Source organism: Zootoca vivipara, chromosome 16, assembly GCF_965207765.1.
Source record: "Zootoca vivipara chromosome 16, rZooViv2.hap1.1, whole genome shotgun sequence".
Lineage (NCBI taxonomy): Eukaryota > Metazoa > Chordata > Lepidosauria > Squamata > Lacertidae > Zootoca > Zootoca vivipara.
In genome coordinates this window covers 31574790-31588006 of record NC_142599.1, presented here as the reverse complement: position 1 = coordinate 31588006, position 13217 = coordinate 31574790, and the positions used below count along the sequence as shown (strand labels likewise).

The 13217-nt window shown below is 48.1% G+C and overlaps 2 protein-coding genes and 1 non-coding gene across 9 annotated transcripts; 1 reads left to right on the top strand and 2 right to left on the bottom strand.

The window, feature by feature from the left end:
- Positions 1-3055: 3055 nt before the first annotated feature.
- On the top strand, positions 3056-5694 carry LOC118076238 (uncharacterized). Its single transcript, XM_088659920.1, has 3 exons — positions 3056-3244; positions 4877-5291; positions 5687-5694. The coding sequence occupies exons 1-3, from the start codon at positions 3056-3058 to the stop codon at positions 5692-5694; spliced, it is 612 nt and encodes a 203-aa protein (XP_088516046.1).
- Positions 5632-11849, bottom strand: CSKMT (citrate synthase lysine methyltransferase). 7 transcript variants are annotated; one of them, XM_088659276.1, is made up of 3 exons: positions 11765-11849; positions 7920-8458; positions 5632-6461 (listed from the first exon to the last, which is right to left on the bottom strand). In XM_088659276.1, exons 2-3 carry the CDS (start codon positions 8439-8441, stop codon positions 6165-6167), a joined length of 819 nt encoding a protein of 272 aa, XP_088515402.1. In that variant the 5' UTR covers positions 8442-8458; positions 11765-11849; the 3' UTR covers positions 5632-6164. The 7 variants fall into 7 exon arrangements, with proteins under 7 accessions (XP_088515402.1, XP_088515403.1, XP_088515404.1 ...); XM_088659277.1 differs by lacking the exon at positions 11765-11849 and adding an exon at positions 10328-10469 and having other exon boundaries at positions 5632-6652; positions 7898-8458; XM_088659278.1 differs by lacking the exon at positions 11765-11849 and adding an exon at positions 10328-10469 and having other exon boundaries at positions 7898-8458.
- LOC118076616 (U2 spliceosomal RNA) lies at positions 11510-11700 on the bottom strand. The gene has a single exon (XR_004691524.1). It is a non-coding gene; the product is annotated as a U2 spliceosomal RNA (small nuclear RNA).
- Positions 11850-13217: the final 1368 nt, after the last annotated feature.

The window sequence follows — 13217 nt, the reverse complement described above, 5'->3', positions numbered from 1 at the left end:
AAACTGCTCATTTCCCCCTTATGGGGTATCCAAGAGCCTGTATAGAGCCCTTAAGTAGGTTCTCTATCAGTAGGAGAAAATAACAATAGGCCAACCAGAGAATATTGAGAAGCAAAGCAGCTAGTAAGCCTGATCTTTATTAAACTGTTGCAACAGGGTGCTCGCCACCCCACGCAGGAAGGGAGGAGAGGAACCCAGAACAAAGGTGTGCAAGCTCTTATATAGACTTTTGAAATTGCCCACCCTGTAGCTCAAGGTAAAGGTAAAGGGACCCCTGACCATTAGGTCCAGTCGTGACCGACTCTGGGGTTGCACGCTCATCTCGCATTATTGGCCAAGGGAGCCGGCGTATAGCTTCCAGGTCATGTGGCCAGCATGGCAAAGCCGCTTCTGGCGAACCAGAGCAGTGCACGGAAATGCCGTTTACCTTCCCGCTGGAGCGGTACCTATTTATCTACTTGCATTTTGATGTACTTTCGAACTGCTAGGTTGGCAGGAGCTGGGACCAAGCAACGGGAGCTCACCCCGTCGCGGGGATTCGAACCGCCAACCTTCTGAGCAGCAAGCCCTAGGCTCAGTGGTTTAGCCCACAGCGCCACCTGGGTCCCTTAAGACCACCCCCCAAAAATATCATACATACATCACAGAAAGAGGTGGTCTCCAGCTGAAATTTGAGTGTGTTGCTTCTCTCCTGTCTGCCAGGATACCTGATAACGCCTTATTATCTGATTGCCTTTTCTGGGTTCCTGAATCTCTTAAGCCAGGGGTTCCCAACAAAATTTTCTCGAGGACCCCTCATCGAGACGCTATTGTGACAAGGATCCCCATTAATTCCTAATCCTAAAATTAAAAAGTGAGAGCCAAATTAAGAGTCTTTTTATATTTTATATTTATACGTTTTTTACAGTTGCTTGAACATCAAGTGCATTATCTTCCTCTTCATCTGTAGGCCTTTGTTGTTTTAACGAACCACTTTTTAACCAACGGTCCATTTTTAACTACGCGAACTGTAGCTTCCGCGAAAAACGACGCTTTGTTTACAAGCACTACTGTTTTGCAAAGAGGCAGCGCGCGCCAGGGAGGAGGGAGGGGAATGGAGAAGACAGGGTACCTGCGCAGTAGCGCACAAATGAAGCCGACGCGCGCAAAGCATCTTGGGGAGGTGAGCGTTAGTAGAATGCGCGCGCTGCCTCTTTGCAAAACAGTAGTGTTTGTAAAGCGCCACCTAACGGCATACAGCAGAACTACTGCCTCTATCTAATTCTAGTTTTGCGCTAGACTCTGCTCATGCAGGAAGCGGCCAAAACAAAAAATCTGTTATCATACGAAATATATTTAATATTTTTTTTATTCTAATAGCATCCTGCGGACCCCTCTGGCATAGCTCGCGGACCCCTGGGGGTCCGCGGACCACCTGTTGGGAACCACTGTCTTAAGCATATTGATAGTGTGCTCAGCTTAACAGATACTTGCCAGACTGTATTTACAGGGAGGTGTAAGCCCCTACAGTCCAAAGACAATTGAAAAGCTTTCCCCATTTCCTTCCTCCCCGCAGAGAAATTATTGAGGTCAATTTGGGAAAGGCAAAATGGCTTCAGGGTTGCTCTCCTGTACTATTTCAGACACAATACTTATGCATGTGTGTTTGCCTTGTACATTTAGGAATATATATCTGCATGCTGGGGTCACGTCACCTTTGCTCCACATGCAGTGATGGGATATGTGGGCATATCTTATGGCTGAAGGATTATCTGGCCACGAGGACAAAGCGCTTTAGCGCTTCCGTGAGATCCCAGGCCAGAGTCAGGGCACTCAGACCCTAATCCTTCTTAAGCGGCTGCACCCTGAGCTCTCCGCTATCAGAGAGGGACGGCAGCAGCGATTCTGAGGCCGCATGCACACCTCACATTCAAAGCAAAACATGAAACAATCATGGCTTCCCCCTTTAAAAAAGGGGGGAGGAGCCGCTGTTTGTTATTACAGGGACAGTCGAGGGTTTTCAGAAGCCGTTCTGGTTTCTGATTTGATCTCAGAATGTGCTGCTTTTCCTTAAGACATCCCTATTTTTAATCAGATTAATGTTGGATTAATACTTTGGCCACCTCATGAGAAGAGAAGAATCCTTGGAAAAGACCCTGATGTTGGGAAAGATTGAGGGCACTAGGAGAAGGGGACGACAGAGGACGAGATGGTTGGACAGTGTTCTCGAAGCTACGAACATGAGTTTGACCAAACTGCGGGAGGCAGTGCAAGACAGGAGTGCCTGGCGTGCTATGGTCCATGGGGTCACGAAGAGTCGGACACGACTAAACGACTAAACAACAACAACAATGTTGGAGGGTATGGACGCGGGTGGTGCTGTGGTCTAAACCACAGAGCCTAGGGCTTGCCGATCGGAAGGTTGGCAGTTTGAATCCCTGCGACGGTGTGAGCTCCCATTGCTCGGTCCCTGCTCCTGCCCACCTAGCAGTTCAAAAGCACGTCAAGTGCAAGTAGATAAATAGGTACCGCTCCGGCGGGAAGGTAAACGGTGTTTCCGTACGCTGCTCTGGCTCGCCAGAAGTGGCTTTGTCAGGCTGGCCACATGACCCAGAAGCTGTCTGCGGACAAACGCCAGCTCCCTCGGCCTGTAAAGTGATGAGCGCCGCAACCCCAGAGTCGTCCGCGACTGGACCTTTATGTATTAAGGGTGCTGAGAGTTGCTCAGAGACCTCTCTCTTCCTCCCACAGAACTACAAGTTCCCCGTGAAAAGATAATGATTGTTGTACCTCTTTGGGAACTGTAGTTCTGTGAGGGGCCTCCCAACATCTCTCTGCACCCTTGACAAAGGACTGCTTCCATAATTCTTGACATAATAAAAGTTTTTAAAACGCTTGTAAAACTCTGTTGGTTCTGATGACACAAGATTAGGTTGTGGTGCCTGTGTCCTCTCAGGTCTTGTTTTGCTTGCATGTATATTCATTTTTATTTTTTTGCTGTGGATGGGGTCTCAAAAGCTGGAAGGGGCTCGAGTCTCCCTGGACCTCCTGAGAGTGCCTGCTCCCAGATGCAGTCATGACTGAAATGATGAGGGGCTGTGAGGGCCCTGAAACTCCGGCCGAAACGTGTGCTGCGTGCCAGATGTCTACAGGAGGTCTGGATCCTGCCATGAGTGGTGAGCCTGGTCCGAACACTGATCAGGAGATGCAGTGGATCTCAGCCAGGGAGGACAGTTCCCACCAAGCGCCTTCTTTGAACACCCAGGTAAGATGGGAACACCTCTCCACCTCCGTCTTCAGATAATATAATTCCCTCCTATGCAAGTTGAGCAACTTCCCTTATCCTTCTCATCCAGTGTGGGAGCCAGTGCGGTGTAGTGGTTAAGAGCGGTAGACTCGTAATCTGGGGAACTGGGTTTGCTTCCCCGCTCCTCCACATGCAGCTGCTGGGTGACCTTGGGCTAGCACACTTTGAAGTCTTTCAGCCCCACTCACCTCACTGAGTGTTTGCTGTTGGGGAGGAAGGGAAAGGAGAATGTTAGCCGCTTTGAGACTCCTTCGGGTAGTGATAAAGCGGGGTATCAAATCCAAACTCTTTTTCTTCTTCTTCTTCTTCATCCAGTGTCTAAAGCACGAATCAGAAAGCCAGTGAATGTCCTCATTGATGTTCCCTGTTCACTAGGGTCTTGGCAACTGGGACATCCAAAGGCAAGCTTTGCAAGAGCTGAACTGCTAGCTCAAAGCAGAGGCTCTGTGTGTGAGCTCTGCTGCTTTGTCTATTGCAATTGGAGTCCCCACCCCAAACAAGTTTTATTTATCAGAAGAGCTTTATTTACATGGAAAGAAAATGGCAAACTGGAGATGATGTGAGCAACACAAACCTTATCCAAATCCATAGCAATTTGCTAGCTGCAGAATTGTAAAGTTGGGGGTCAGCTAAGCCCCCGGCTCCCATCAGCCCCAGCTGGCAAAGGGATGATGGGAGTTGGAGTCCAGTGAGGTTTTCGGACTCCAACTCCCATCAGCCCCTTGCCAGCATGTCCGATGGTCAGAGCTGAAGGGAGTTGTAGTCCAACAACATCGAGAGGGGTACAGATTCCCCATGGCTGAGCTAGAGCAGCCCAGCAGGTGGTTATCTCGCTTCCGCTGGTGGAAGAGAGAACCCACCCATTTCTCTAGGGCAGGGGTAAGCAAACTTTTACAGCAGGGGGCCGGTCCACTGTCTCTCAGACCTTGTGGGGGGGCGGGGCGGACTATGGTATATTTTTCGGGGAGAAGTGAACGAATTCCTACGCTCCACAAATAATCCAGAGAGGCATTTTAAATAAAAGCACACATTCTACTCATGTAAAAACACGCTGATTCCTGGACCGTCCACAGGCCGGATTTAGAAGGTGATTGGGCCAGATCCGGGCCCCGGGCCCTAATTTGCCTACCCATGCTCTAGGGGCAGGCATCCCCAAACTTCGGCCCTCCAGATGTTTTGGACTACAATTCCCATCTTCCCCGACCACTGGTCCTGTTAGCTAGGGATCATGGGAGTTGTAGGCCAAAACATCTGGAGGGCTGCAGTTTGGGGATGCCTGCTCTAGGGGCATTGGCTCCATTGTCAAACTCGCTCTGACCATCAATAAGCTGCTTGAAAGCTACACCACACATTTAAAGCATGCGACTTCCCCCAAGGAATCCTGGGACTTGCAGTTTTGCCCCTATTATTCCTTGCACTCTTGCTGAACTACAGTTCCCAGGATTCTTAGGGGGAAATCACGTGGTTTAATTGAACACATGGTGCGCAGCACCCAGCCTCTCTCCCAAGTCCTGAATTCGTCAACCGGTGAACAGGCCTTCTTCCGTTCTTTGATTTGGGTTAAAACTTCTTCTGCACTTCTCTCTCCAGCTCTTCCTAAGCCCTCCCCAGGGCCTGGGGGCAGACCCCTTCCGGAGCTCCCCCTCGGAGTCATGTGGCGACCTCCCTGGCGAGACCTACGAGGAGATGTCCAGGGACCCCCTTGAGCTGCCGTGTGAGGAGATGTGTGTCCGGGCAGACCCTTGCGGGGGCCAGTGCCCAGAAGTGCCATGCGAGGAACTGTGTGAGAGTGTCTTCAAGGGGCCAGCCTCCCGGAGGCTGTATGAAGAGGAGCGTTATGTGGGGACATGGCCAGGCAAGTCTCGCCTGCCCTCCATTGTAGTGGAACCCAGCGAAGGGGGCGATGTGGAAAGCGGGGAGCTGCGGTGGCCCCCCGACTTCACGTTGCTGGAGGAGGCTGAGCAAGACGAGCTCTTTGCTGACGGCGAGGAGGCCTTGGGGGCAGGTGAGTGCCCTACTAGTGCCCACCCCCCCAAATCCCAACTTGATCCGAGGGTGGGCCTTTTTTCAGCCAGAACTTGCTGGAGCTCAGTTCTGGCACCTCTCTGGTGGGCGCCATTGCTGTTATTTTCGTTGTTTTGGTTTAATTATTTACTTATGTTTTAGCTTGTATTTTATTCTTGTGAACCGCCCTCAGATCCTTTGATGAAGGTTGGCATTATTATTATTATTATTATTATTATTATTATTATTATTATTATCAAGGGAGACGCTCATGGCACCTCTTTTTCTAGAAAAATAGCACCCTAGTATGCCACACTTTACTGAGTGAACACGGCACAGAATCCTTTGCGAGAGATTTTCTTTTCTTTTCTTGCATATTTTTACCAATACAAAAAGCAACATAGATACAAAAGTCATAAATCAAAAACCCAAAAATATTCATTTGTTCTTACACACTGTTACACCAACATTTCCTTAACTGTCACCCTTTCCCACACCAAAATAGAAATATTCTCTACCCTCTTTGTCCCTTGTCATCTTATTTTATATCAACCCTTAGACGCAAGCACAAGGGAGTCAACCGCAAACGAAAAAGGAAAAAGAAAAAAGAAAGGGGGAAAAAGGAAAAGAAAAATTGAGTTTTGACTTCCTGATAATTCTCAATGCATATACATATTTCTTGAAAATGAACGTACTCCGCTTAGTAACCATTCCTATAAATTATTATCCAATACATTCTAACAACACTGTGCATCCTCCATTTTGTAAGTGCAACTCTTTAACTATCCTCAATCACTCGAATGCTGGCATAGATATTAAACTTTTACTATATTTTTTCTGTACCTGTCCCACTTATTTGCGAGAGATTTTCAGGTTACCCAGCTCCGACTATAACCTCCTTCCCCCTCTTCCTGTTTTCTTGTTTTCCAAGGATTGTCATCTTTCGACAGCGATGTGGAGGAGGTGCTTCTGTAACGTTCTGCACGACGTTTCCCTGGGACAGGTGGACAGAAACGGCACTTTCCCAACGCCACCCACGTCTAATCACGACTTGGCAACGTCTTGGAAAGGGACTCTGGGGCATCGCCTTGGAAAGGAGCAAAAGTGGCTTCCTGCTGTTTTGTTTTGAGGTGTCTCTCGGAGGGGTGGCAGACAGCCCAGGCAAAGGGGCCTGCAGACAAACATGGCAAAGGCGACCAGCATCATTCTATCAACCGGGGGTGAGCGTCTGTCAGCAGAGGATTAGGCCTGAAGCTCCTCCCCACAATTCCTGCATGGTGCCATCTCCTTTTCCATTTAGCTCTTGGCTTAAACTGGGGCGGGAGAGGCACATGTGACTCTCTAGGTGTAGAAATGTGAAGGCTTGGGAGAAAAAAGCATGGAATAATAATATTATTATTTTATTTTATTTTATATAAAAAAACATTCCCCCCAGGCCTTCACATCTCTGTCTGGCCCTTGGGACTCTTTCCAGTCACCTCTGCTCCTCACACACACCTGCTTCCCCCCTAGGCCCCCAAAAGGCTGTCTAAAAGAGAATGTGGCCCTCAAATCGAAAGGGGGTTCTCCACCTTTGGTTTTTTGCCTGCGCCTAAATCTATATACATGCAGCTAGAAGAAGCATCTCTGTATAGCTTGATGGTAACTCCTGGATCCAGCTTTTGGACAGAAATGACTTGGCCACTGTATTCCACACTCTGGTAACTTCCAGCTGGATTACTGCAACACACTGCATGCGGGGCTGCCCTTGAAGATAATTTGGAAACGTCAAATAGTCCAAAATGCAACAGCCAGGATAATGTCTGGGGTTCTCAATTACTTAGGCCCCAAATAACCGGTATCTGGATGGCTGCCTCTCGAGTGTTAGGGTTGGCAGAGGGGCCCCTGCTGGTAGTTCCACCACCCTCAAAAATTTGGGGTGGTGGTGGAGGCCTGGGCAAGGACATTCTCTGTGGCAGCCCCTCAGTTGTGAAATTCCTCCCCACAGAGTTGTGTATGGCACCTGCATTATGTAATTTTTGTCATATGCCGAAGATCAACCTCTTTGACACCTCAGATATATACTGGTATGTATATCTTAGAACCCATCCTATTCTCTCGACTGTCATTCGTTGTAACTTATTTTAAAATAACGTATTTTTAATTTGTTGTAACCCACCCTGGAGCCTGGTGGTGAAGGGTGGGTGAGAAATATAATAAATGAGAATAACTCTCAACCGGCTCATTTTCATTCCCTTTTGCCATTCCTGTTGTTTCCCCCCTTCCAGCTCTTCCTTCCCTGGGTAGGCTTGCTTACACAGAAAAGTTTTTGGCAGACATTAAAAACAGCACAACAAAGGCGCCTGCCTAAAGTCAAGTGGCAAGGAGTTCCAGAGAGCAGATGCTGCCACACTACACGATCGATTCCTTGAAGAGCATTAGCTAGCACCCAATTTCTAAACCCCGGCTGGCCTCAAAGGTTTTCCTCCACCCCACAGGATAGAATTTTCCGGTTCCTCTTCTATTTGACAGCCCCACGAGTCCCTGAAGAGCCTGGGCTTAGTATGTAAGCATAGTAACAGATGCCACTGATATGCGCGATTTCCTTCACGGTAACTTTCCCCCCACCTGCCTGTTCCAAAAACGGTACCCTGGCGTCCGGATCCTCATCGGAAAACTGAAGAAGGTTGCCTGTGGGCCTCAGCACCCTCAGGCACTCTGACACCAACGTCTTGGCTCTGCCCGGGCCCTGGGGGCATCGTAGCAGCGTATCACAGGTCCCCTTGTCGAGTACGAGGTGGAACGATCCCTCCTCGAAGGTGCTGGTCAAAGCAGTGGCATCGGCCAGGTAGCAGTGCAGTTCTGAAAGGGGGTGCCCCGGCGGGGGGCTCTCCCTCACCAGCTGTCGCAGGGAGTCAATGGCTGGAGGGGAGAAATCCAAACACGAGATGCGAAGTTGCCGGGGCGAGTCTCGAAAGAGCCCCAGACTTAAAGCAGATGTGCCGCAGCCGACGTCTAGGATTTGGGTCCGGCCGGCCAGCGAGCTCTGAAGGAAGGAGAGCAGGAACCCCGAGACATCTTCGTAGGAAAAGAACCAGTCGAAGTGGCCAGGACACGAAGCTCCTTTCTCCTTAGCGGTGTAGAAGCGGTCCCAGGCGTCACGCCGGTCCATTTGCCGAAGGAGATCACCTGGAAGATGGATAAAGGCAGAAGGTGCCGCATGTCAACTGCGAGGCCACATATCTGCTGGACCTCAGCTTGCCTTGCCTTTCTCTGACCCCACAAAATTTAAAACGAAACACGCAGGCTTCCTATTTCACAGGGTATTCTCCAGAGCGCAATCCTACACATATTTACTACTCAGAAGTTAAATCCAAGGTGGTTTACTCCCTTGGCACTAACCAGCCCATTTTTTGTGACTTAGAATCGTAGAGAAGGGACCCCAAGGTTCATCTGTTCTAGTCCAACCCCCCCGTAACAAAAGTAGGATATTTATTATTTGATGTATATTCAAATTTATCATTTGATGTACATTCCCTAATTGTGTTCGTTATGTTCTCATTTGTTTTATAATTCGAGAAAATCATCATCATCATCATCATCATTGCAGGACAAAAATAAACCAGAAGATTTGTGATATAAAATGTTACAGGATTCAAGCAGAAGGTTGCAGCATTATGCGCCAATTTGGGATGAAGCAGTGTGGCTGCCCCAGGACTTTTGCAGGCTCAAACTGTATTGAAAGCTGGATTGCATACAATTGCCCCAACACGGTCATGATAAGCACAAATAATCATGCATAAGCTACAAACAGGATGTTGGGACTGGGCCTCAGTGCCTTAAAAGGCTGCTTTTGCCCTTCTGTGGGACTCCCTTGGGGTAGCCATTTTCTAAAGGCATAATTCAGAGTTGGAATCAGAGTGGGAAGGGACGCTGAGGAACATCTATTCTAGTCTAATAATAATAATTTATTATTTATACCCCGCCCATCTGGCTGGGCTTCCCCAGCCACACTAGGCGGCTACCAACAGAAAAATGAAATAAAATAATCTATTAAACATTAAAAGCCACCCTAAACAGGCTGTCTTCTAAAAATCTGGTAGCTGTTTTTCTCTTTGACATCTGATGGGAGGGCGTTCCACAGGGCGGGCACCACCACCGAGAAGGCCCTCTGCCTGGTTCCCTGCAAATTGTCTTCTCGCAACGAGGGAACCGCCAGAAGGCCCTCGGCACTGGACCTCAGTGTCTGGGCAGAACGATGGGGTGGAGACGCTCTTTCAGGTATACTGGGCAGAGGCCATTTAGGGCTTTAAAGGTCAGCACCTTTATTCCCTCCAATTATGAACACAGGTGTTGTGTGCTGACTGAAATGCAGCTAAAATGGGACCACCAAGAACCAAGAGGAAGGAATCAGCATGCTCAAGGCAAACTGTGAGATTTGCCAATGCAAAAACACCATTGGAGGAGAAGGGGGGAAAAGATTGGTTATATTCTTTTTTAAAAATGTTTTTTTGGGGAAATAATAACTTGAACTTAGATCCTGCTCTTACATGCCATGATCTCTCATCCAAGGACTGATGAAGCACAAAACTGCTTAGCTTCTGCACCTGATGTTCTCAGACCAATTGTGTCTGTGTGTGCGCGTGTACACACACATAAAAAAAATGCAGATAAACAGCATAAGACTCTTTACATAGCATAGCATTCCTCTTTGGGGTGCCTTCGGTCTGTGGTTGTGCACAAAGAATCCTGGGAAACTGCATCTTACCCCTCACAAAGCTACAATTCCCGGCACCCCTTTAACAAACTACAGCTCCCAGAAATCTTTGAGGAGCACGTGTGTTTCAGATGTATGGCGCGTTTGCATTCAGAGCAAACCCTCATTCGAACAGGCAACACCATCTAACAATCTCCAAATCCAGAGCCCAGCCGCGGTCTAAGTTTGATGCGAGCAGATCGGGATCAATGCTCGGATCCCTTGAAAGGAGCCTTTTGCAAACCTTGATTGTGCAAAAGCTCCCTGCCCTCCCTCCTCTCCTTGGCGCGAGAGGCACCCACCTGACCAAGAGGAAGAGGAAGAAGCAGAAGAAAGCGAGGAGCACAAGAGGGTCCTGAAAACACCCGGAGGACCTTTCAGCCAGCTTGCTGCTGTTGCTGCAGCCATCTTCAGGGGGGCGGGAGGAAGGGGGAAGGAGGAGCTAAGGAGAGTACAAGGAGGAAGTAGTTCAGCGCTGCAAAGCAAGAGAACATCGGCATCTGGGTCAATTGCAAAGCAGGTCAAACTTTTGCCACCATTTCCCTGATGTGTTTCGCTACTGCTCTGCCACGTGGGAGGAGAAATGTTGACTACGGTAATTCTTGGAGGGAGCACGGACCCACCGCACCGATGCGTACTAGGGAAGCGGGTTGAGGTTCTCGTTATCTGCCAATTTGAGTGGGTTTTTATTGCTTCGTTTGCTGTTTGGGTTTTGCTAAGGTTGCTTGTTCGTGTTTATGGGGCTGCGGTGCTGTTGCGATTCTTCCTCGAATTTATTTATTTTAGTTCATAAAATTTATACACCGCTAAACCCCTCAAAGAGTTCTGCTATTCAAGACTTTTGAAACGTTAAAATAACATTCGACTAAAAACAGATTAAAACCCTCATCGACTGTATAAAAACTTGCCTACGCTTGCAGGAACAAAAATGTTTTTAGCAGGCACTGAAAAAGTAGAACGAAAGCCTGATATCAATAGGCAGGGAGTTCCAAAGTGTACTTGTGCTGCCACCCTAAGAGACTTGAGTTATTAAAAATGCAGAATGGATCTTATGTGGCACGTCTACGTTGCAGACACGAATTCCCAAAGCTTCAAACATTGTTATGGGGTCGAAGCCCTTTGTTTTTATGAGTATGTGAATGAGCATGCTGGAATAGCTCAGTCGGTAGAGCATGAGACTCAGCTTCAGGATTGTGAGTTCAAGAGCCGCCACACACACCCTTGGGCAAAAGAGTCCTGCATTGGAGGCGGTTCGGCTAGAATAGATGGCCTCCGAGGGGTCATTCCAACCCTTAAGAAGAAACAAACATATTTACGGTATTAACGGGTGTATTTCTTTGAGACATGAGAAAACAATTCGAGCTTACACACAACGTTGAGAAAAAAAATCATATTCTCATGAAATAGGATGAATTATAGTTTAGCACCAAACAATAAAGAACAAATTTTTATCTATCTTTTGTACCAGTAATATTCTCCCCGAAGGGAGGTGCACCGTTCCTGGAGGTACTGCAATACCAGGTCGATGCATGGAGTGGACGAAGCAAGCCCCTATTCCATCTCCCAGCTCCAAAAATCCATTTAATATATAGTCCTCAAATAGAGGACATATCAGATATTAAACTGATAAGAACAGATACTACACTTGATCTTAGCCAAAAGGCCGAGAAGCGATACTAAGCAAATAAAAAAATTCGCGCGTCTCCTTTCCCGATGCCTTTTGAGTTGTTGGTGGGTACCTGGGTGCTGCAAAGCTCTCACCACCCCCTCGGAATCAGCACCGTTTCCAATTCCATAAAATACACTCTGACAACATTTCTACTTCTTTTTTCCAACTCAGGAGCCTCTCAATCGATAAGTGAACATCAAAACTAGATTATTATTTCGATCTTGCCAATTTCTCAGCGACCTGCCTGGTTACTCCAATGGCGATTGGTGCTCAATCTGCATACTCCCGCCCATTTTACGTCATGGTCCTTGTAACTGTTAACTCATTGCCTGCCTGCCTGTACAGGTCCGACAAAGCTTCCCGTTCCTAACTTCCTGTTCCCCTTGAGAGCATCCTGCAAAAACTCAGCTGTCAAGCCAAGCAAAGCAGAGTTGCAGAATAAATATTTCCCTTATTCCAAGCAACTTTAACGAACTGCAGGTTCCAGGCCGTGGTGCCTGGTTTGCATTGGGACTAAAGTGGGGAAAGCAGGCAGCCCAGGCAGGAGGTGGAGACAGAATGGCAGGTGGGGCCAGATAATTCTCGCGTTGTCCTCCTCCTCCTCCTCCTCCTCCTCCTCCTCCTCCTCCTCCTCCTCCTCCTCCTCCTCCTCCTCCTCCTCCTCCTCCTCCTCCTCCTCCTCGCTGAGTTCTGCAAAGACAAGTCTGATTCTAAGGAGGAGGAAGCTGGCAGGCAGCCCCCCCCCCGTTGTTCCCTAGGAAGGCAGACAGAAGGGGGCTGGCTGAGGACAGATTGAGGTTGGTGGGGCAGCGGCCATTCCCTTATATGGGCAAATGAGAACCTATGTCCCCATTTGCATGGCATTTCCTTTGCATGGAAATGAATGGCCTTTGCACTGAAACGAGCATTGTAAAATAACATAACCATACTGTAATGCATTGTGTAAAATTCTGCCACAGCAGACAGCTAGAGGAATAATTTGACTCTTGTTGGAAGGCAAACTGCAGCAGAAAGGAATCAGTGCTGCTTGTGAGGAGCAGGAGTAAGGATGGAAATTGATGCCTTCTTAAATCTCTAATTTATTGAGCGGCAGTGGTGGGGAATTCCTGAAATCTGCTGCATATTTGTTAACCTGTTCATTGAAATGCCAGGCCTTATGTAGTCAAAACGACGCCCTCCCGGGAGATATAAGCAGGCAGGACTGTTTGGAAAGTACAACAAATATATATATTTAGGGGGGAAACCAATGATGACTAAGTAAAGTCAATGGCCATGGAACGCTGAGCGGTTGGGTGGGGAGGTGATTGGAACATTTTGGAAATAGAGCCTGGCTGGTTAGAATTTGGAACTAGAACATTCTGAAGCAGAACATTATGCTACTTGTTTCATCCCCCCCCCCAAACCAGCGGTATTCTTCCACAGAGATGAGGTGCCATGTTCCTGGAGGCAATGTTCCTGGAGGCACTGCAACCCCAGGCTGATGCAGGGCAGTTTTGACTAATGTACAAATTTTTGCAGGCAAA

Coding starts and splice junctions, on each gene's coding strand:
- LOC118076238 (XM_088659920.1), top strand. CDS start 3,056: ATGACTGAAATGATGAGGGGCTGTGAGGGCCCTGAAACTCCGGCCGAA. Junction 3,245..4,876: donor CGCCTTCTTTGAACACCCAG/GTAAGATGGGAA, acceptor TTCTCTCTCCAG/CTCTTCCTAAGCCCTCCCCA.
- CSKMT (XM_088659275.1), bottom strand. CDS start 10,433: ATGGCTGCAGCAACAGCAGCAAGCTGGCTGAAAGGTCCTCCGGGTGTT. Junction 8,459..10,327: donor TTCCTCTTCCTCTTGGTCAG/GTGGGTGCCTCT, acceptor TCCATCTTCCAG/GTGATCTCCTTCGGCAAATG. Junction 6,462..7,919: donor ATGAGGATCCGGACGCCAGG/GTACCGTTTTTG, acceptor GTTTGTCTGCAG/GCCCCTTTGCCTGGGCTGTC.